Source organism: Salminus brasiliensis, chromosome 14 (genome assembly GCF_030463535.1).
Source record: "Salminus brasiliensis chromosome 14, fSalBra1.hap2, whole genome shotgun sequence".
In the NCBI taxonomy this organism is placed as follows: domain Eukaryota; kingdom Metazoa; phylum Chordata; class Actinopteri; order Characiformes; family Bryconidae; genus Salminus; species Salminus brasiliensis.
The window spans coordinates 26113349-26138120 of NC_132891.1; the positions used below are offsets into that span (position 1 = coordinate 26113349).

At 38.7% G+C, this 24772-nt stretch overlaps 3 protein-coding genes across 3 annotated transcripts; 2 read left to right on the forward strand and 1 right to left on the reverse strand.

The window, feature by feature from the left end:
• Nucleotides 1-1188: 1188 nt before the first annotated feature.
• Nucleotides 1189-14928, reverse strand: p4htma (prolyl 4-hydroxylase, transmembrane a). The gene is made up of 9 exons (XM_072696597.1): nt 13708-14928; nt 13250-13331; nt 7320-7498; nt 6752-6842; nt 5601-5766; nt 5309-5494; nt 3950-4040; nt 2436-2541; nt 1189-1506 (listed from the first exon to the last, which is right to left on the reverse strand). The coding sequence occupies exons 1-9, from the start codon at nt 14056-14058 to the stop codon at nt 1304-1306; spliced, it is 1455 nt and encodes a 484-aa protein (XP_072552698.1). The 5' UTR covers nt 14059-14928; the 3' UTR covers nt 1189-1303.
• On the forward strand, nt 11064-13003 carry LOC140576902 (secreted frizzled-related protein 5). Its single transcript, XM_072696598.1, has 4 exons — nt 11064-11359; nt 11931-12109; nt 12238-12327; nt 12668-13003. The coding sequence occupies exons 1-4, from the start codon at nt 11064-11066 to the stop codon at nt 12985-12987; spliced, it is 885 nt and encodes a 294-aa protein (XP_072552699.1). The 3' UTR covers nt 12988-13003.
• ptges3b (prostaglandin E synthase 3b (cytosolic)) lies at nt 14882-24238 on the forward strand. Its single transcript, XM_072696599.1, has 8 exons — nt 14882-15013; nt 18789-18902; nt 20013-20082; nt 20192-20290; nt 22679-22768; nt 22912-22968; nt 23152-23179; nt 23355-24238. Coding segments are annotated over exons 1-8 (480 nt in total). The 5' UTR covers nt 14882-15011; the 3' UTR covers nt 23375-24238.
• Nucleotides 24239-24772: the final 534 nt, after the last annotated feature.

The window sequence follows — 24772 nt, forward strand, 5'->3', positions numbered from 1 at the left end:
GGCACTATTTTACTTACTGTGCACATGTTCTTTTTTTTCTTTATGATGGCTTGCACAGACATGAACTAACATGAACAAAGTTTATATTAAAGGGAAAAAAAGTAAAACAAATGTGAATCTCTTTTACAACAAAATGTTCTTCTTCTTTGGTATCACTTAAAAAAACACTTGCACCTTTACATTTACAAGTAACTTTACTTTCCATTTTGAGGCGACGGGAATAGTTGAGACTCTTGACCAGTCTCATATTGATTTGGGCCACTGATCAACCTTTTTTTCCAATATGAAAAATTAGTACCTCATACTGTATTGTACTTTATCATATTACTTTATGATATTGTGAAAAGGTACATGGAAAAAAGGCTAGATAGTGGTAAGAAAGCATGCTTTTAACTTTGCTGACTACAAGACCTAAAGCGTAATATGGGATTCCTACCTGAAGACTAACTATTTAGAAATATTTAGCTACTGTCTTGAAGGATGTAATGAAAAACTGTCTCAACTGGCAGTTGTAAGAGTTGTAAAATGACCATCATCATTACAGGCACCTCGAAAAGCCCAAATGAGTTTGTAAGCTGTATTTTCTGCTTTGGTGCCACCTTGTGGAGAATCTACTTTAGGCTCAGGTGGGATGGTGAGATTTGTGAAGTGTAATTCTGCCTTGAAGTTCCACACCTGAGCTGTGAGTACCTTTACAAACTTAAGACACTCAAGAACGATCGAGTTGTTTTTATTATTTATTAACCATTTAAAATCTTAATTAGAGCATAACGTTAACCGGATAAATACAGGTATACCTCATCTGTTGTAATAAAGTAAACGGACAAAGTGCAGCATGTACATAATCATAGGAAATATACAATATGTGCAAATAATTTGCATTTAAATAAAATTCACTGAACAAACAAATAAATAAATAAATAAATAAATAACAATAGATATGCAACAGTCAATAAATATTTTCCTCAAATTAATAAACTTGAAATCAAGGAATTGCTTTCAATAGTATTTCAGCATTTACTTTGAGGTTTATTCAGTACTAAGTGTTTTTCCTCTTTCAGAAATCTTTAATCCATTTAAAAATGATGTGCAACGTATCAGCACCACTACATAACAAAAGGTGCCATTAGCTTAGTTGGCCATTACAGATGACCTGAGGCCAGCTTTGGATGGTGATAAAAATGTGTATTTTGGTTTCTATATTAAAAAAAAAAAAAAAAAAAAATAAACAGAACAAAGAACAATCTTAGCACAAACGTGACCAGCACAAAACTATCCTAGTTTTGGTGGAAAGTTGTAATGCTCATAAATCCTGGTGGAGGTCACCGTGTCCGTGTGTCCCCAGCTCTTCTGACTTCAGAGGTTGCCCAGAGACCAAGCGCTCGTATCGCTCCTGGCGTTGATGTTCAGGGTCGACATTGATCCAGATGTTGCCTATCCATTTAGAGCCTCGGGTGACCATGCAGTCACCATTGAGAGAGAACTCATCCTGTTCTCCTACCCACCCTAAGAGGACAGAGAGAGTGTGAGGCTAATTTGATGACACATGCTTACACCCACACCATATATCCACATATCAATTAAAGAGACAATGAATCAAGCTTTGATTATTTACACAAATTTGTTGGAACACCAAGAATGAAAAAAAAATGCAACAAACCGACCTACAAATCCCAAAATATTTGGAATGCCTTTCAAATCATCTCGATCAACTTGTCAGTCTACTGTAGAACGTCCCAACATGTTCAGAATCAGAATCGGACTTTATTGGGCAAGTATGCTTACACATACAAGGAATTTGTTTTGTAGTAGCTTATAGTGCACGATAACTGACATTACAGAAGTAACAAACAAACACACACACACACACACACACACACACACACACAGTGACATACACGCACAGACACAAACTTAACAAACATGTGCAGAGTTGTATATTTAAAGTAAAGTGCTAAGTGCAGCAGTAAAGAACAGTGCAGACTGGATTAAATAGATATAAATATGGAGAACAGAGGAGTCACTGTAAATGTTCTAGTAAACTTTGTTAAGAATCGGACATAACCTGTGCAAAATATCCTACATTCTGCGAGTTTTAATTCAGTTTGGCATTCGTCAGTCCTTGAGTATGTTATGGAACAACTTCACTACAGTTGTTACAATACCTTTACCAAGTGTTCTGTTACACTGCAAGGGCACTGAACCCAGAAACATGTTCAAAGTAAAATTCATATTTACAGCTTTTCATTTTGTATCTTGTACTTTGAACACAACAAAAATAGGATAATGAATCTGGAATAACCTAGGAGGTTGTACATTACGTCTGACAAGGCAACCTACTGCCACTACGACCCAAGTAAAACAGCAATAGCAAAAAGTGAAAACACAAATTATGTAAGAAGAAAATATGAGTATGTTAATAAAGTAATAGTAACCATTTCCATCCGAGAGGTGGTTATACCACAGCAGGGCCGTTCCAGCTACAGGCTTAATCTTCAGATTTCCTTTGGTACAGTACTGCTGAAAGAGGTCACCTAAGGCCTGAAACACATGCACACACACACACACACACAATGTTTTTTCAAGACAGGGCTTTGAGATGTGCTGGTTTCAAAATGGATGACCCCCCCCCTTAACATTTTGTTGATCTATGTAAGGAATCTCTAACCTTGTTCCTAGAGAGTAGCCCCCCATACAGGATTTATTTCTGACCCCAATCTAATACACATGATCTCGCTATTTAATGGTGCTCTAGAATGAAAAACTGTACTTTCCTTGAAATAGGTGACGGTACATCAAATATTGTGAACATGACACTGCTGTGTCCTTTTTGAGAGCTTTAAAATATGCTCATTAAAAAAAAATGGACAATACTTATGTAACAGTCTTGGCTTGTTTTATTTACACCCCCAAAATGTACATACTCTCAGCTCACTAGTCAATACCTTTCAAGCTCTATTCAAACCTGTGATGTGGTATAACACAATGGCCTTACTTATTGACTTCTGATAGGTATCGTTAAACAGGTTTCTATGCAAACCCGACCTCATGACGGTCTCTTTCCCAGATGGCACTGAAAAGCATAACCCAAACTCTGTGAGCTCAAGCTAAAGCAAGGAAAGTGGTGGGTATCCGCCCTAGTTGAAAACCTATCCTTCACTCAGGGAAAGCATCCCTCACCTCAGAGGACAGTGGGGATAGAAATACGGGCCGATAAAAATCATGAATAATTGCAAAAATAATTACGATGTTCTTGTTATAGTGCTAACAACAATGTTATGTGGCTTGTGTGTATGCCCCTGTGGTGACATAAATTAACCAATTAGAACAGAGCTCATCAAACTTTTCAAGCAGGCCACTATAAAAGTTAAAACAGCATGTGTAGTTCTGGGGTGTGTTAAAATGCATCTGAGCCTTTTTTGTTACTCCGCCCCAAGTCACACTTACTATTTAGACATAAAAATACTTTAAATATTCAATAAATGCCTCTATGGAATATGTATCGCCAGGAACTTGATTAAGGTAATTTCAATTAAGCTTAAAAACAGAGGCAAGGCAGTCATTGTATACTATGTTGCAATGCTTAATAAACATAAAAATCATTATAAAGATTCAGGGAAGTGTGGTAAAAGTATAAATGTCTGCCAAATATTCATGATGAACCCAGTTCACACTCACTGCATTAATGGTGATCGTAGCCTGTGCACATTCTCACAGGCTCATCTGAAATTGTATTAATTGTAACGTTGAACTAGCGTGATGCCACATTGCACGTTCTGCACATGCTAAACCTTTTCCACCATAATGATTGAGCCATACATGTGAACCTTTATGCAGTCAATATCACAAACAACGCAAGCCTTATCTTCCTGGCCCTTTCTTTGGTTGCTATGACAACACAGCTCAGTTCCCTGTATCGCTATGGAAACAGAGAGCGGACGTGGCTCACCTCTTCCTCATAAGTCCTGTTGTCAGCCATAGGGAAGCTACTTTCCCCACCTCCATCCACCGAATTCAGGAACAGCAGCACGGTCAAATATCTGTCAATAATAATGAAAAAAATAAAAATGCAAAAAAAAAAAAAAAAAAGAGGGGGGGCAATATTTTCAATAATACAAACTACATCTCACTTAAAAATGTAATTATGAATCATACGTTAGTGTGTCAGTGGGCAACATTTATTTTCACAATAAATGAAGATAAAGTTAGTCAATTAAAAGCATTTTCTGAAGCGCCCCCTTGTGTATACAGTGAGTATGACAAAAGACTTGATAAGCAACATAGCTGACCCAGCCAAAGACTTTGGACATCGATTTGCTTAGTGGTTCAAATCTAGAGCTTTAATCACACATTCAGTGATTTGGTCAAGTCCCCCCGCTGCCCCCAAACACACACAGGGTTGGAAAAGTTCTGAAAACCTTCCAGTAAATAACCGGTAACTTTCCATGGGAACTTTGCACTTTTATGGAACATTTTGGAATATTCCCAATCAAAAAACAAGCAAAAGAACGTTCTAATTGTCTTCAAAATGTTAAATAAATAATTACTACATATGGTTACAGAAACCTGTTGAGGAAAAAATATAGGTAGCTAGCCTATGCTAGCCTTGGTAAGCTAACCTCAAGGCTTGATAGCCTTGGTAAACTAGTCTCAAAGGAAAATGCTCATTAAGCTTTTCTGATTTACCAACTGTGAGATTCCACCTTGATTTAATAGCTGCTTAAATGTTTCAGTGCTATTACTGTCAGTAAAATTTCAACCTCTTGACTTTATGAAGTCCTTTGGTCCAAATGTGTGCTTTTAGTAGTGGTGAGTGTCCGGTTTCTAGAAACTTTTTTAAAAATCCCACATTTTTGCTGTTATAATTAATAAATCTCAACTTAACTTCTAGTCACAGTTTAACTAAATCACTGCTATTACCCAAATGAATGATTTCAATCTTAACAATAAAACGAAATAATTTCAGTGACAATTGTACACACTGGATTCATTGTACTTAAATAATAATTCAAGTTGAATTGTCAACATGTAATCTTTAACGTGAACTGGAATTCAGACCTTTTTAACAGTCCAAATGATTAGGAAGTTTAGACAGATACACATTTGAGGATAAGGCACACAATTGTGTCAGATCAAGCAGTCTAAGAAACTGTAAATGCATGTAAATAAGGGTGACCTTTTCCTTCATTGAGGACATACAGTGCATCAGAAACATGCTGAATGCTCTCCTTCTATTGGCTTCCCATTACAACACCAGCAGGGTGTGTAAAATGTGTTAGAATGTACCAAATGCTGATGTCAAACACACCTGCACGATATTTGATTGGGAGCAGAACTGTTTGCAGCCAGATGTGTATGTGCACAACAGCTGTCAGGATGGGAGGGACTGCTGTCGTGATGGGCGTGACTGTATCCACCCTGCTCGTAGCGAACCACCTCCAGTGGCTCGCTGAGATCGACCAACGAAGATGGGAGTCGAGTTAAACGAGTCACCCTGGGGGTGTAGAAAGAAAGAAAGCCTTTATCTGTGAAGTTAACTGAATTTTAAATGGCACAAACCTCTTAAGCCTCATACAGTTAAAGTGCATGTCTGAGTATACCTGTTCCTGATGCTCTTCAATAGGTGGTGACTGCCTTCTCCCAGGTACAGTCGAGTCTGTGTGCTTTTCTGCCTAATTTGGTTTTGTCCATACAAGCCCTGCCCAGGACCTCCATGCCGAAAAACACCACCACTCACCTGCCTGAACTCCTGCAGTGAAAGCACTCCTACACACACACACACAAAATTCTGGTAAAGGTTCAAGTCAGTAAGAGAGCCATCTTCTAGCCACTGCATGTCAAAGAGGTTTAAGTGCCATAAGCTATCCCTTCAGATGAGCTGGAAGTAGAACACTGGAAGTAGTCAGTGCAGTGTTACAGGATGAGGATGACATCATCTTGTACATTGGATTGGACTTTTAACAAACTGTAATGATGCTGTATATTTTAGAAAATCTGTACAGTCTTTTTCAATCAAATTTTGAAGATGTCGGTAGCTAAGAAAATGTAACTTGGCTTAGGACTCGTCATTCTTCTGTAGTGCTCTCATACAGATTCAGCTATCTTACACATTTCACTGTGACAATTTCAATTTGACTATCTCCTAGTCTAATAATTCTGACCAATTTGCTGCCATCATTTTTAGAGTTCAGAGAAGTTTTGACTGAGTAATCCTTCTTCACTTGATGGAGAATGCACTTCTTAAGGATTAAATGTAAAAAATAAAAAAAAAATGTAGAGAAAATGTACTCTCATTGGCTTCACTGCTTTAAACATAGCTGCTGATGTATTTTAAGTGCATTAAAGTAACAACTGAGGCAATGATCATATTAAAATATTAAATGAACAGAGAGTAACAATACAATCTCTCTCTTTGTCTGGGTTAGTTCTGGGTCAGTGAATGTGTTCACTCTTTCCCCTCCGGAACCAAACCACAGCAGGACACTGGCCAGACAACAGAAGAAGGGCCGTACCTTCGTGCGTGTGTATGTTTGGGAGTGGGGGTGCAGCGGATGTGTGTGAGGGTTGGGGGGATCCAGTGTGACCCCTCATAATAATGAGATTTTAATGAGTGATGATAGGATCTATCCGGAAGCTTTTGAGAAAAAAAAAGAAAAAAGAAAATGGTGGGTGTAATGTTGTCGCTTTGGACCAAACACTTACTGACACACACACTCATACTGATAGACCTACACACAATCACTCTATTTACCCGCAGGGTTTCTTTCGAGACCCATGTGAATTTCCCACAAGTTGTATGAGCCCAGCCAAGATCCATCCTTTGAGAGAGACAGACCCAAAATCTGTAAATAAAAAAGCAAAAACAAAAAAAGCTCTTTGGTTAACACAAATTGGTTAAACTGGGCCAGTGTCATTTCTATCGTTTCACTGTGTTTCAACTTAAACAACAACATTGACATAAATTAGTTAATTAGTTAGTACAACCTTTATGCAGCATGTAATATTCCTGCATAACACTTCATACAAAAGCTAATTTGTGTGCATGAAGTTTAACATAGGCAACTTGTGAAATGATGAGGTTAACCATTTCACTAACTGCTTGTTCTTATGGTTTTCCCTTGCACCTAGTTAGCTAGATGTGAACTTAACATATGTAGCTCTATTTTATCTATACACTGTATGACATGTTTTAAGCACATTATTATAACATAATATAATGACATGAACTGCATTGCTGACACCCACGAAAGAAGCGCTGCTCCCTATAAATTCCTGCAAAATAAACAGCTGCCCTTAGACAGAGGCTGTGTGAGACTGACCTCCTCTCTCTGCAGCAAGCCGTCCTGGTTGAGGTCCAGTAGACTGAAGAGCTCATCCTGAGTCAGCTGCTCCTCCTGGCTGTCTGCGGGCACCGGCTGTGGGCTGCCAGTGAGGCCCTTTAACTGCGCCAGCTGCATTACCACCCCACATTCCTCTGGGCTCAGAAACCCGGGAATCTCTGAGCAGCAGAACACCACAAAATAAAGACAATTGGTTCATATCACAGAGCAAGTGTGATCTATGATCTACACAGAAGTTGGCAGCTTAGTACGTTTATATATATTGCTTCTACCCTATGGGTGTACCGCTCTATACCATCAATCAGTGGAACGGGGCCACCAGGGGACCACCGGATATTAATGGGACAGTGGACCATGCTCAGCTCAGAAGTGACCGTGATGCTGCAGCAACAGTGGCACTGTGTGAGTCGTGCTGATAAGTGTACAGGAGTTTCTGCACGTTTAAGTCACAGCCGGGATGAAAACAGTTCACTAACTAAACTTATTAGATCAATGTTCCTGTAGTTAAATAAATTACAATATACACACGAGGACCAAATTGTTGGTCCCCCTCAGTTAATGAAAGAAAAACCCACAATGGTCACAGAAATAACTTGAATCTGACAAAAGGAATAATAAATAAAAATTCTATGAACAAATGAAAATATGACATTGATTTTGAACCATGATTCAACAGAATTATTTTAAAAAATAAACTCATGAAACAGGCTTGGACAAAAATGATGGTACCCCTGAAAATAATGTGACCAAAGGGACATTTTAAATCAAGGGGTGTCCACTAATTAGCAGCACAGGTTACATCTTGTAATCAGTCAGTGGGCCTATATATAGGGCTACAGGTAGTCACTGTGCTGTTTGATGACATGGTGTGTACCCCACTCAACATGGACCAGAGGAAGCGAAGGAAAGAGTTGTCTCAGGTGATTAGAAAGAAAATTATAGACAAGCATGTTAAAGGTAAAGGTTATAAAACCATCTCCAAGCAGCTTGATGTTCCTGTGACTATGGTTGCACATATTAGAAATTCAGAAATTTAAGATCCATGGGACTGTAGCCAACCTCCTTGGATGTGGCCGCAGAAGGAGAATTGATGACAAATCAAAGAGATAGATAATACAAATGGTAACAAAAGAGCCAAAAAAAAACTTCTAAAGAGATTAAAGGTGAAGTTCAAGCTCAAGGAACATCAGTGTCAGATCGCACCATCCGTCGTTGTTTGAGCCAAAGTGGACTTCATGGGAGACGACGAAGGAGGACACCATTGTTGAAAACAAATCTGGGAGAATGTCCTATGGACAGATGGAACTTTTTGCCAAGGTACATTAGCTCTATGTTCACAGACGGAAAAATGCAGCATATCAAGAAAAGAACACTGTCCCTTCTGTGAAACATGGAGGAGGCTCTGTTATGTTCTGGGGCTGCTTTGCTCCATATGGCACAGGGTGTCATAAATCTGTGCAGGGTACAATGAAATCTCAAGACTATCAAGGGATCCTAGAGAGAAATGTGCTGCCCAGTGTCAGAAAGCTTGGTCTCAGTCACAGGTCATGGGTCTTGCAACAGGATAATGACCCAAAACACACAGCTAAAAACACCCAGGAATGGCAAAGGAGAAAAACATTGGACTATTCTGAAGTGGCCTTCTATGAGCCCTGACCTAAATAAATATTCTATTATCCTAGATCCTATTAAGCATCTTTGGAAGGAGCTGAAACATACCATCTGGAAAAGGCACCCTTTAAACCTAAGACAACTGGAGCAGTTAATGAGGAGTGGGCCAAAATACCTGCTGAGAGGTGCAGAAGTCTCATTGACAGTTACAGGATTCGTTTGATTGCAGTGATTGCCTCAAAAGGTTGTGCAACAAAATATTAAGTTAAGGGTACCATCATTTTTGGCCTGTTTCATGAGTTTATTTTTTTAAATAATTCTGTTGAAACAAGGTTTAAAATTAATGTCGGATTTTCATTCGTTCATTTTCACAGAAATTCTATTTATTATTACTGTTTATTACTATTATATGTAAGATTCAAGTTATTTCTGTGACCATTGTGGGTCTTTCTTTTATTAACCGAGGGATACCAACAATTTTGTCCACGTGTGTATATACTAAGTTAAGGTGGACACAGAGGAGGGGATGTAAATGCCACTTTTAATAATAAAGCTCATTAAAAGAGATTCTTTAGTTCATTTCAGTTCTTTGTGTGCTTCTGCCTATCATGGTGGTAATTTCTCTACGAGAATTCTGCCATACAAACAGCATGAAAGAGAAGAATAAGAGATTAGGCTGAGATTAAAGGATCACATCCACACATCCAGGATTAATCTTCAGATTCTTTCACACTCTGTCCCCCATGCAGACGAGTGTTAATGTAATCAGTTCTCAAACGAGATTGTGCTCATGAATGAAAATACAGAACACTGAAACGAGGTTCTGAATTAAGTTTTAAATTAAATTACCACCAGTCTCTACTGACTAAATATTTGCCATTTATTTATGAACAAAGAAAAAGGGGCGTAAACTGGGCCGTATTTCACACATACCTGCCTTATCTAATTCTGACTGATCCTTACTCTTTACACTGACAGCATAGAGGAGAGTGTGAACAGAGACCATTAAGTGATTTTGGATATGAGGATAATGAATCCTCCCAATCTCCCACCAACACCCCCCATCCCTCTTTTGGGACCACTGCCATCAACAGTGTTAATGAGACTAGGGCATTAATGGTTTCCGGTGGGGTCCATTGTCTCTCTACAATAGAGTGTGGGCAGTGTCAAATTGCTTACACAGAATTGAGTTTCAGTCTCCACAGTCATTGTTATGTTCCAGTGCAGACAATTTCTACAACAAAGTGTAGATACACACATACACACACACACAGTTTTCTGCATGGCTGGCCTAAACATACAAGGGGTGACATGGTTCCTCTCTGCTTCCTTGTTCAATGGGATAAGAGTTGGAGGGGATGAAGGCTTCCTGGAAAGTGACAGGAGAGGAAGTGTGGGCCACTTTTAGGGTAGAAACAGCGACATGATCCCAGCAGGTGAAGAACAACTTCTCTACCTCCTCCAAGCAGACAAGCAATTTAACGCGCACACACACATGCAAACAAAATCACCAAATCTCACACCTCTGGCCTATCTATTGCTTGATAACAGAGGGTTATATTGAACATTAAAGACATTGAATGTAGACAACTACTATATAAACAAAATTAAGAGTTGCTTGAAGTCAAAGTCACTGCCACAGGGTTAAAGGTGGTATAAAGAAAAATACTACTGGTTAAAATCACATTCAATTAATCTTGATGCTTTCCATATTTTGTTTTATCTAGTCAACAGTTTTCCCCCCCATGGTGTATTGGAGCTGCTGTTGTAGTTCACATAGAAACTCGTATTTACATTTACACTGATCAGCCACTACTATTGTGGTCAGTTTTTTTGCAATATAATTTTGTGAACTTGAAAAATGTAGATGTGTAACGAAGTACTTAATATCTTCAGCAGAGAAACAGAAGGACCAGCACACACACACACACACACACACACACACACACACACACACACACACACACACACTCCAAATCTCAAGTATCACAAGACCCGCCTTCAGTGGGCCTCCAATGTGATGTATAAATACCCCCATCGTTGCTCTGCTTTGACACTTCCCTGGACCAGTGGCCCACAGAAACCTGCTTTCCAAAGACATCCATCAGGACTATGACTGTATGCATGCCTGTTTTGCTGCTGCTTCTGCTAGGCCAGAGCTCATGGGCCATGCCTGACGGGCACTGGGAGCCACAGGGCTCATCTCGTTGTATCCCTATCCCTTCCAACATGGCTCTGTGCCAGGGGCTAGGCTACAACACCATGCGTATACCCAACCTGCTGGGCCACGAGTCACCCGCTGAAGCCGTACAACAGAGCACCAGCTGGCTTCCCCTGCTTGCTCGCGAGTGCCACCCACATGCTCGCATCTTCCTTTGCTCGCTCTTCGCCCCTGTGTGTCTCGAGAGGTAAGTCACCTACTTTTTTTGGCTTTAGAGTTCAGTAAAAATATATCTATATTTTTTTACCTTTAAATATTCTTAATGTGTTTTTTGGAGCTACAAGGCAAATGTAAAAGCAATGAAGGAAAAACATCCAACACTAAATGTCAGATTTAAGTACAGCTGGTCAGGTCAGAGAGGTCACAAATGCTGTCCAGAATCCTAACAGAAGATTAAGACAATGATTCTGTGGCACAGAAACAAAAGTGTCGCTTGGATTGTGGCTTGTCTGATTCATTGCAGAATCTATGTGCAGGTGAGACTTGCATATCCAGGCTCTTAGCACACACTTTTCCCCAATCTTTTACTTATAGTGTGGCTATAAATAACTCTGAACTACATCTTCTGCTCCAAATCCAATTACTGTGCGCAACTAGTCAGAAACTACAGAGAGACAAGAGCCAGCAACTGACCAAAATTGAACTTGGTATAAATGTATGAGTTGCAGTGCCTTCTGCCGCAAACCTTCTCTTTTTCTTTTCTCATTTCTAGCATAAATTAAATCTTTCTATTTTCATTCATTATCTTTTTTCTTAAGGATCATTTCTCCATGTCGGAGTTTGTGCGAGTCCGTACAGGACAGCTGTGCTCCCATCATGAACTGCTATGGTTACCCCTGGCCCAGAATCCTACACTGCGACCAGTTCCCCAAAGACCACCTGATGTGCATCTCCTCAGTCACACACATGCCAAACAGTACAAACAATGGACGCAGAGGTAAGCTCACATCATCACCATCTCTCAGCGCACACTCAGCATTCTGGATAAAAATAATAATAATAATAATTTAAAAAAGGGATTTCCTCTCTTCATTTCTAACTGCTGCAACTGTTCTTTTGATTCAGCAGTGCCACAAGCCAGCTGCACAGACTGTCAGTTAGAAGAGACCACGTCAGCCAAGGAGCTGCTAGAGCTGTTCTGCAAAAGTGACTTTGGTGAGTGCTCACTTATACACTTCAATGAACAATGCTCTAAATGCTTTAAATAGCACTATTTTTCATTGGAATTTAGGGGAAATATTGTCAATGGTTTATTAAATACAGCGCAAATGTTAATTTCCCTAAACCCATTGTAGTAAAACATAGATTTTAAACATTGCAAAGCAGCCCATACCCTACAATATGCCCAAATACTCCATGTTAATGAATCTGTGTTTTTGAATATGAACATTAATATAGTCTACTCGCATATTTCACAGGATGTTTCACCTAATTTGGGAAAAAAACAAAACAAAACCTATTCTCGACCTCATTCTTCTCTCTGCCTTTGTTTCAGCGGTCAAAGTACGCCTATCGCAGTCCAACTCCAGCAGCTCAGCTCTGGCCAAGTTCTCCCTGGGTTCTCGACTGGAGGTTCTTAAGCATGGCCCACTGCTGGGAGGAGAGATGAGGGGCAGGCTGGCCCTGTGGCTGGAGCGAGACGCCACCTGTGTGGGCAACCTTAGCCGCCATCACCCTCAGGGTGCCACCTTCCTACTGACGGGGACTGTGACAGGCGAAAGGCTACTGGTTAACAAGGCTTTCAGCTGGAGTAAACACCAGCGACAACTCAACCAGGCTGCGCGGAAATGGAAACGCCATCGGTGTAGGGGTTAGAAAGCTGACCAGAAGAGCGGCAGGACATGGAGGGGAAGTGAAGGAAGTGAACAGATGAGTGGATGAGAATGCCACAGCAAAGTGGAAGGCGTTTACAAACTGTGCCGAATAGTGCCTTTGCGTGTAAATAATGAACAATATATGCTTTATATTTGTAGTCTTGAACATAGATATTATAAAATGGCTTGTGTGTGTGAGAGAGTCTTGTGTTATAGGAGTCTGTCCTTTGCCTTTGAAATTGAGTTAACATTAGATATCTCACCGAATAATAGTGGCTTCAGACTGAGGGTCCGCAATTTGTGTGACCGGTCAGGAGTGAGGGACACAGTTTGCATATGACCCACCTAAGTAGGAAAGAGACACATTTGGTGACTGAACAGAATACACATTTAGTTGCATGCAATCTTACAGTTCACAGATTTAGTGTCCCCGTTCCTAAATGTGGTCAAGCAGCCAATACATGTTGGGTATCTAAAGTTTTATCATTCAAAGCTTGTCAGGGTGACAGATTTTTATTCCATGTGTAACTGGTAATGACAATGATAATAAATTATATTTATTATGTAATAATTATTACAATATTATTAATAATAATTAATAACAATAATAATAACAATTAATAATGCATCTCTTGGCTGTTTACCTACATTTGCAGTAAGGGAAAGACAATTTCTTTACAGTAGGACAGTCACTGGCCTATGGCAATATGCATATATTTACCCGTATACCCTCCAAGCGTGTTAGACGAAAGTGGTGTCCTGAATCGTGGGGATCGCTGGGTGCCGGAGGAGGGAGCGTTACACTCGGGCTTCTGTCAGGGAGGTTTGGCTCGCTGTTCGAAACCTCCCCGGCCCCAGTGTTATAGTGCACATACAGCAGCAAAGCTATTATATTTATTATGTACAGGTGGAAGAAAACCATTACTACGACGAAGTATGCACGGGAGCATACGTTGCTTCTCTGGAGCCGAGGACACTCCCGGCCCGGCAGAAGAGGAGGCGGGGGTGATTCGTAAGACGGTCCATCTGAGCAACTTTCGGAGCTCTGTAAATTCTCATGGTATTCTACCATCTCGACAGCACTGTTTTCATATAGCACTGCTAGATCTCCCTAACGTCTCATCCTGCAGCACAAACGCTGTCTAATGTCTAATGGCATCGACCGAGTGGATTAATGTCACCAGTCATGTCTTTGCGAGAAATCGGTTAAAATAAATATTTAAAGACTACCTTTTAGATATGAACTCAATCGGTTATTGGTTTTTCTCTGGTCCGGTTTCTCTCACACATCTGCCGGTCGGGGACACAGTAAAGCTAGCTAAGCGTTAAGCAGACGGTCCATCTGGCGAAATGATCCGGATGTCAGCGGCTTTCATAGCTTTAGCCTACAGCGAATTACTACCCACTGTTAATAATTCACAGATGCCTTATTAATTTAAGAAATAAATACAACTGTCGCGGAGACCCGTTAATAGCCAGCTAGCTACATGTCAAGCGTCCTTGAAATTGTGAAGTCAACGACGACACAGCATTTAAAATGACCTCTTAAAAACACCTTCAAAATAAAAGCTCCGTGTGAGTCTTCCCATGACCGAAATCAGCTTTTGTGTGATGCACGTCTGCCATATCGCATGGAAAATTAAGCCTGATTTTTCTAATTTTATAAAATCTCATTTGCTAGATTAATCTTCTAATTTACAACGTTTTATATTATAATTCTGGTTCAGAAACTAGAAAGAAACAGCGGAGGCACATGTAGACTAAATTAGTGTCGTCTATATTTTATTTATCTGTATCTCGGTGTAAACGGTGAGATAAATTGACAGCAGACTGCGGCGGTATCGAAAAGCTCCAGATTATCTAGCTAGCTAGCTACATGCTGGACAGGCTGTTTGTAGGAACTCTCAGGGAACTGCTGTAGTTCCCTCCCACCACAGATTCATTCAGACGAGATCCTCAGGAGGACAACACAGTAGATAGGAGTTTGCATTCAGAGGAAACATAAAAGTTACATACGCCAAAGCCATGTAAGTTAAAAAAAAAATTAAGCTGAAGTTGTTATAGAGTCCCATATGAGCTTCATGGTAGGGCGAGAGGAACAGCGAGCGGTACTCGTGTGAAGAGGGATGGAAAGCTAAGCTAATTATACTATGCTATGTTAGCTAGCAAATGCAAGGTAGCCTAGTTAAACCTTCTAAATCCGAAAGTAATCAGGAGCATACAGCATTTCATAACGACTAATTATTAATGTTGTTGTAATAAACTGTAGACTCGTCGCTTAATATAAGTCCGGATATAGTAAAGCTAGCTAGCTAGCTTTGCACAGTCGTCGATAAGAAGAGACCTGTGCAAATGAATAGGTTGGCCATGTCTAGCTAGCTACCACGGATTGCACGTTAGCTGATTAACTTACCTAGTGCTAGCTAGCTAACTGGTGTGTTAGATCTTGGTGCAGTTTTCTCGCGAAATGGTTTTAAAACCGGGATGGTTATTTGCATTTTGCCAGATTTTCCTGCAGGCGTATTACTGGCCGATCATGACAACCGCATGTTTATGCACTGTCACTTTGACAAGCCCAATAAATTAAATATGCTGGCTAGCGAGCTAAATACATAATATAGGCTCAAGACTACAATGCGTAAACTCTAACAACGCGACCTATTCTCTGCTTATTGCAATATATTTTTATTCTATATTTAACTTTGGAAGAAGATACCTCGCACAAGCCAGCTAGGCTGTTAGCCACACGTGACCACTAGTTTGAATGGAGCTATAGCCAGGACAAGCGTTAGCTAGCTGGCTAAACGAGTTAGCTAGTGTGTGTTTCGCTGAAGTTCCCTATAGCTCTCTCCAAAACAGCAGGTCTTAAGTTCAGTTCTAAGTGATAAGTAGGTTAGGGGAAATAAATGAGGGGTTTCTATTTCATTTTATTGTTACTAGCTACGGATAATTGAGACGCTAACTCAAGTAGGCTGTGTTAACTAGCTAGTGGTATTCCCATCATGTGAGGCCAAATTAAAGGCGATATTTGCACAGCCGTAATATCAGTATTATAACCACAAATCGAGTGAGGCCTATATTGCAGAAATGTGACTTGCCTCACATTTTGACTTTTGAATGTCACCGCAGAACACGTGTATGAGGTTTCTCATGTTTTCATGGCTCATTCTGTACATTTGTAATGATCCATAATTCTATCCATAATTCTCCCCCTTGTATAACTGCTTTTACCTTTTCAATAAACCTCTTAGACTAGGGTAAGCATAGCTTGTCAACATTTGTACATTTTATGGCATTTAGCTGACCCTCTTATAAGGTTGCCCGTATTACAGAGGTGGACCGATGTAGTATGAGGAGTCTTGCCCAAGGAGTCTTGCCCAAGGACTCTTATTGGTGTAGCGCAGCACAGTCACCCAGACAGGGAATCGAACCCCAGTGTCTGTTGCGCCACACCAACCACATACTCGTTTAGAGCACAAGACTTTCGTTCCAGCAGTATAAGTGATGTTAAAATGAAACAATCTCACACATAATAATCTATGTATTATTATATCATTTAACGTAGATATACATGTTTATAATATAAAAGCCTGATTGTGCGTAATGGTTACATTTGTACCTGTAGAGCATGTCCTTGCCCTTGTGTCAAATAGGCTGAGAAAATACGCACATTGTTTATTTAAAAATATATATATTTTAAAATTAACAAAAAAAAAAATTGGGCTATGTTTTATTTTCGAAGACAAAGAACAGATAACAAGTAAGTGCTAAACCACTGAAATCTAGCAACAGAGGCTTTAAAATAGATGTGTTCATTCACAGAGGAGTGTCGTTTCGATAAATGCAGTATTGACTAGCTGGATTGGTTACAGACATTTAAGGGAATACTTGAGGGTTTGCATTTGTGCGGAAAGTGCTTTTTATTTAAAGAATGAAAAATCAGATAATTTGTACTGTTATAGGTACTTGCATGTTTCAATTTTGTGAAACTAAATTGAATAAGATCTAAATTTAGAGTTAGGTGCTTTTACCCCACTGTTCCCACTGTCTAGTAAGGCTAAATATGTATCTCAATATTAAATGTATTTATTTATTGTCTTAGATTTTGTTTAATCTTAAGGCTACAAAAAGTGTAATTAGGCTTAATAAAAAAAAATCAGTGAAAGTCTGTTTATGAAATGCATTTGTAATGTAAATGAGCCTAAAGGAATCACACTTTTTTTTTTAAATGGAAAATTTGAAATTTAGAGAATAGAGAATTTTAAAATCCATAGTTGATCATAGTTTCGCATGTGTGGGCATCTTTGATGTTTACTAAGTTAAAATTGTAAATGGACTATAAATAATATCCACTCCACCAACCATGTAAAACTTGCGCTGGCCTAAAAACAAAGTTGTAATAATAACATTCAAATTCATAATGCTTATGTGATTACTTTGCTTCTACTCTGTGTTGCAGGCATACATTTGCTAGGATGGGTGGTGGCAGTGGCTTATTTGCATTTAAGGGGACATGCACTAAATTTGGCTGTATAAAATAGACTAGTTTTGTGACCGTGTGGTCACTGTCACTGAGGTAATGTCTTTTGCAGTCGGCAGGGGGCAGTGTAAACCTCAGGTTTACAGAGTTGAGTTTGAGGCATGATTGACATGTTTGTGTTCCCTTTATCCTATAGATGGCACACAGTCTGGGTGTGTACTCCTTCACGCTAGTTCTGTGTATTGTCAAGAACCTGGCAATATATTACTGTACTGTAAGCAGTGTGATGGTATATATTTTTAATTTTATCAAATTGTAGGAAAACTGTCATAGAACAGAAATAACACCATTATATGCAGTTTACTTTTTATGTAATCCGAACAGTGGGACCTAATTTTGCGTTACTTCGATATGTAGATATTTCGTATGTAGTAATTCACACCTCGTGGTTAGGAGCTAGTGTCATGAGTTTGCACAGCTAAAGAAAGACAGAAGTAGAAATGGTTTGGGGGGAAAGAAAGTGATCGGATGAGGTCAAACTGGAGTGAACATCGGTGTGGCTTTCCAATAGCACGGAAAGCTGAGGGAGTTGAAAGCCTGGAAATAATGCCAAGTTATTTTTTCTGTTGGGCAGTCATCTGGTTTGTCTCGTTTATGGGGGGATTTGTTGTTGGACAGTGTAGCAACAGTTGTTTTCCTGGTATAAATCAGGTTTGGAATTTGTGTGATAATAATACAATGATGTTTCAGTGATATTATATAATGACAATATGTTAGACAGTGTGCTTCCTCTTTAAAGGGTCATTTAGCTGCAGTTGGAGGCCTATTTTGGATGGTGCACTGCCTCTTCAATAGATTTGATCGCAAACCTTGAGAGATGGTGGTGTGCCCTGCTAGGCTGGCAAGCTCACGTGGGTCTTGTTTGTTTGTGCTGGTTTATGCCATTTCATTTCAAGTCAATAAGCAAGTTAATAAGCAGCTCCTTAAACGTTGTCTAAGTTTTTGCACAGTTTTTATTCCCATGCTCACCTTTTCTTTCCTAACTGTTTTTCTTGACATTGTTTGATCTGTATCCTGTCAGAGCTAATTAGCAAATGGATCCAAATGGCTACCAGATCAGGCCACACCTCTGTATAAAACTGGTTATGTAAAGAATGGTACTTAATGGTACTTAGAAAAATTGGGTTAGAGCTGAAAATCTACACTTTTATCACATCTTGATTGTTTGTGTACAGGCAAAATTACAAACCTTGCCAGTTTCCAAATAATTACGCACCTGACTGTATGTATATCTTTAGATTTCTGCATATATCTTTCACCAGGCACCCAGCAACGGCAAAGTGGTACGACAGAAGGGACTACGTCTTTATTGAGTTCTGTGTAGAGGACAGCAAGGATGTGAAAGTAAACTTTGAGAAGTCAAAATTTGGTTTCAGGTATGTGTGTACAGTTAATGACAATATTGGTTTAATACTTTTATTCGAAGAACCATTTAGATTGGCTACTGGTTAAAAAAAAACTGTTATTGAAAAATAGTAACAGCTTTAAATTCTGAAAGTGCTAAAATTCTCTGCTCTATGAACTAATAAGTATGTTGTGTGATCATTGAAGCATTGTTTTGTGTTCTGTCTGGTGACTTGCCACTTTAGCTTGCTCAAGTTATAAAAGACTGGCTATATGATATTTAATTAATACTGAAGGAAGATCATAGTAAACATTGCAAAAAATGTGTAATTCTGGGCTGATTTATGTTTGGTAACAAACCTCTTAAAAATGACCATTTTATATTGTGTTAGCATCACCTTTCTTAAAATTACAGAGACTAAACCCATGGTATTAGGATCTGGACATCGATTCATTAAAAGATTTAATATTTAAGGCATGACATTTTTTTTGATCATATTGTGATGGACAATATGCTTTTCTAAGCATATTGAGGATATTGTTAGTGCTTAATAAACACGGATCAGCTGCAGGTTAATTACTAACAGTGTAATTAGACTGGTTTAATTAGATGCAGAGCAGCAGATGTTGAATAAAAATTACTGTATTCAGTACGACAGAATATCTGTATAGTAGTTTTTAAGAATCTGTACTGTGATATAGTATTTTTTTACCATATTGCCCAGGCCTAATGTGTTTTGAATGATAAATATTCTATTCACAGGAATTGTGTAGTGCAGACTTGATGAGTCTATTGTGACATTACCATGAAAATAAAATCATGATCGGCGATTATATATATATATTTATACAGGTTATAAATGATATAAAAAAGGTTATAATGGTTAATTTGTATAAATGATCATAAGCTATCATCAAAAAAAAAAAACATCAGCTGGTTGCCATCAAAATAACGTTTTACAATCGAATGTAATGTCATTTGTGTATTTATGTAATTTGGTCATGTTTGAAAGAGGCACAAATAGCTAGTAATGACAGAATTTTCTAGTGACAGAATATTAAGGCCACTTTCAAAAAATGTCTTGTGGCTTGAAACATCTACAGTGACTCTAAACTGAACTCCTTTTTTGTCTATAATAAAGTTGCCTTGGTGGGACGGATAATGTCAAGCATTTAAATGAAATTGACCTCTTTGAAGCCATTGATCAAAATGTAAGTTTGTGTCTTTTTAAATTACGCCTCAACATATTTGAATCAGTGTAAAACATGACCAGTACATCATATATTTGAGTGAAATGTTTATTTGTTGTTTTTGTAATAGGAGTCAAAACACAGACGCACAGATCGCTCAGTCTTGTGTTGTTTACGGAAAGCAGAATCTGGGAAACCTTGGCCAAGGCTAACAAAAGACAAAGCAAAGGTCAGTATTGCCATTTTAGGAAACTATACACAAATCAATAGAAAGGTGTGATCATAATTATTTTCCTTTCCATTAATTAGACACTTTGTAAAGGATTGCCCAGGCTTTGTGGACCTGGCTTTGGGCACAGTTACATTGGAACAAAAAGGGCCTTCCTTAAACTGTTTCCATGAAGCTAAAGGGGGGCTAGGCCAACCCCTAATAAACAACGCCATAGCATTACCCCTCCTCCACCCATTTTTTTTCCTCTCTGAGAATTGCATGGTCTGACATTAAGGTGAATTTGCTGAGATGTTTGCTCATTGAAAAATTGTCAACTGTCTTAAATGTTTTCCACTTGAATGTCATTGTCATTGTGTTAACACACACAGACCTAAATGCCCCCCAGACCTAAATATCTGCTTTCATAGAGGTGGTCACACTTGATGATTAGAAGCAACTGGCTGCTACTTATCCTCGATATTCCTGTAAAAGCAGTAATGGTGCACTTAATTTTTCACACAGTGCTTCTGCATTTTGTTAAATAAATAATGTCATGGCGTAATTTGTAATGTGTTGTCCATCTGAGGCTCTGATACGTAGAACCATCAAAGAGGGTATGTATTGTTTTTCACAAGACTGTGAATGTGAGAGAGAAGAAATAATGTAATTATTAATTTCACACATACAGATGTTTCATTATTTGTTTACTTTTTTTTATTATTATTATTTTATACCCACACACTTTCATTTTTCTCACATTAGGTTGTGGCCATTTATTGAAAAGGAAAAAAACTGAAATATTAGTATTCAGACCGTTTACTCAATACTCACATATAATAATAACAGCACTTTTGGCAGCGAATACAGCCTCCAGTCACTTTGGCTGTGATGCCACAAGGTTTTCACACCTGGATTTGGGGATTTCTGCCACTCTCAAGCTCGGTCAGGTTGGATGGGGCAGTCAGTGGACAGCCAAGTTCAGGTCTCTCCAGAGATGTTTGTTTTCTGCTCTGGCTTGGAAACTCAAGGACATTCACAGAGTTGTCGGAAGGTGAACCTTCGGCCCAGTCTAAGGTCCCAAGCGCTCTGGATCAGGTTTTCATTAGGAATATTTCTGTACTTTGCTCCATTTAGCTTTCCCTTAGTTTTCCCTGTCCCACTGAAAAAACACCTGCCGCCACCACCATGCTGTACTGTAGGGATGTTATTGGGTGGGTGATGAGCAGTGCCTGGTTTCCTCTACATATGACCCTTAGAATTGTTCTAAAAGTTAAACCTTGATTTTATCAGGTCAAATAACCTTGTTCCTCACTGTCTGAGAGTCCTTTCGGTGCTATTTTGCAAACCCCAGACAAGCTTTCATGCTTCTTTTACTGAGGAAAGGCGTCTGTCTGGCCACTTTACCATAAAGCCCCAGAAAGATGGTAGAGTGCTGCAGTGATGGTTGACCTTCTGGAAGTTTCACCCATCTGCACACAGGATCTTTGGAGCTCACCCAGAGGGACCATTGAGTTCCTGGTCCCCTCTCTTACAAAGGCCCTTCTCTCCTGATGATTTAGTTTGGTAAAGCAGCTAGCTCTCGGGAAAGTCCTGGTTGTTCCAAACCTCTTCCATAAGAAAAATGTGATATCCATATATGTGCTCTCGGGAAATTTCAGTGGAGCCGAAGACTTTTGTAGATCGGTGCAAAGTTTTCTTGGTTTTTGTGCTGGTATGCATTGTCAGCTGTGAAACCTTACATAGACAATGACATAGACAAATCATGTTCAATCAGCTGAACTTCCCACAGGTGGTGCCCAGTCAGGTTGTAGTAAAAAAATCTCAAAGATGATCTAATGTGTGTGTGTGTGTGTGTGTGTGTGTGTGTGTGTGTGTGTGTGTGTGTATAAATTGGGTTTTTTTTCTCTCCAAGCATTCCTAACTACAACCAATTACGAAAGTACCTGTTGGGGGCCCCCCAGTGGAACAAACACAAAACCACTGAATTTATTGTCCTGGACTGACAATTTAATTTCCAGTAATATCCATTTTACAGTATCATTCCATATAGGGCAATATAGTACAATTAACAGTGGTGCTTTAGGGGTGGGCAATATAATGATATATTCTAGTTATTGTGATCTATCCCAGTATGCATATCTTACATATCCTTAGTATTAATAAAATAAATAAATAAAAACCACTGAACAACTAGGCATTTCAGGAAATAATCTAAAGCTGAATCATTGAATTAACATAATTGTGGTCTGTTTTCAGTAGCCTTTTTTGTGACACTTATCTTAATGTTACATTAAAATAACGTAAACCTTGTGATGCATGTTAAAGATATTTGGTACATCTTTAAGTATCATAATATTGCTCACCATGGTCATATACCTTTTGTAATAATGCACATTTCCTTTGCAGCCTAACTGGTTAAGTGTTGACTTCAACAACTGGAAAGACTGGGAAGATGATTCTGATGAGGAGCTTTCCAACTTTGATCGTTTTTCAGAGGTGAGAGTTCGGTTACTCTGTACAGGAGGACAACCCCTTCATTAAAATTAGAATAATAAAGGATTTCTGTTCTTGTATGAATTATTCCCAGTTTTCCCAGTGTTTTTCCAGACTAATTCCTGTTCCTATTTTATTGTTTGCAGATGATGAACAGCATGGGAGGAGAGGATGAATTACCAGACTTAGACGGAGCAGATGATGTAATAACCAGCATTCCTGTCAATACAACAATTAGTCACATAATTTAATATACTCTTTTAACATCTTGTTTTATGTTATGTTTGGTGCTAATGAATTTTCTTATCTGCTCATGAACTATTCAAGTATGATTTTTTGGATGCCTTGTTCTAATGCTTGTTTTACTTTTTACTATTCATGTTTAGGGAGAGTCTGCAGATAGTGATGATGAGAGTAAGTTATAATTATTATTATTAATATGATTTTCTTCACATTGCTATAGTGGAAATTTAGCATTGTTTTCATTTTTTCTGAATGCCCTAAAAGACCCTGAAGATGTGTGCAGGTCTTCAGATGCACCCATGCAGTGCTCATCAGTCTAACTGCTTTTCTTCCAACTCTCCTGTAGAAATGCCAGATTTAGAATAGAGCTGTTCGTGCATTGTGGACAGAAGAAAGAAGAGTGAAACTAAAGGCAGCCAAACGAAGATATGTCATGATCTAAAAAGGGGATGAGCTGGACTAAAGTCAGATCAGTGGACAGATATGTCATATCTTTCTGTCCATTTGGAGGCCACTCTTTCTCCACTTGTAGACAAGAGCCTTTTCTGCAGGTTATGTGTACTGTTTTACAGAACTTCTGTCTCTCACAGCCAGTGAGCAACCCTGACTTGTTTTAATCGGAACCTCTATGTATCCATATTTTGTTCTGAAGAACTGCACTGTATGTCTATTTTTTCAACAAAAAAGCAATGGTAAACACTGCACATTGCATTTGAAAGGCTTTAAAGGAAACCCCTACTTTAAATACTTCCTCACACCCATTATTTACCCTTACCTAGATTTACTGTGTACTGGACTCCACATAGATTGCCCTGTGATTAAAAATGAGAATGATAAAGGATTTCAGAACTTCTTATATGAATCATTCCCATTAATTAAATCATCTAATTTAAATTCCACAAGAAGTTGCTGGTGTCTGTTGTGGAGTCACAACTATGTAAGCCTCTTGTTATCAGAACGGACGGTTGTAGCCATAGACAATTAATTATTTAAAGGTTAATATGTAATGACCAATGTCGATGTGTGATGGGAATATAGGACGTGCTTGAAGCTGAGAGATGTAACACACTTGGTGGTTGATCAATCTGGGTTTGAGCCATCACTTTCATACAAGTACTGGCTAAATCCTTTAAAGTACAAGTTTATCTGGGTGTTGTTGGTCACTTTTTTTTTATTGAAACTTTTTAATTTGTTAAATATTTTAATAAACTGCTCAATGCTTTCCTTCCATTTTCTCCAATTAACTAGTTAGTGCAGTCATTGGGTCTTAGTATGTATTAAATGTACACATTTTCTTAGCTTTAATTAATTAATTAATTAATTAATTAATTAATATAATTAACAGAAGGCATGTAATGATGGATAGAATCTACTTTCCATGCAAAGGTTTATTTTCATCACCGCCTTTAATTTTGTGTGTAGCTTTAACTGCACGGCTGCTTAATATTGCAGCATCTTCTCAACCGCATTTTGGTTGCACTCTATTAGCGCGCTTTTCACATCGCGTGGGGTCCTAGAGCCCTCCCACCGCTTTATCATTTCTATTAATATCTGGTTTGTGAGCAGTTCGCACCGAAACAGTGCTGAAGTTTTAATAATTGAAACAATGTATATGTCAAATCTGTTGATCCCTAAATGACAAAAACGATCCGTTGTATTTCACAGTAACAATAAATTAAAAATTAAAAAGTGTCAAATTGTTCACACAATTTAAATAATAAGCTCAACGGACTGTCATAGTTAACGTTATTAAAACAAGAAAAG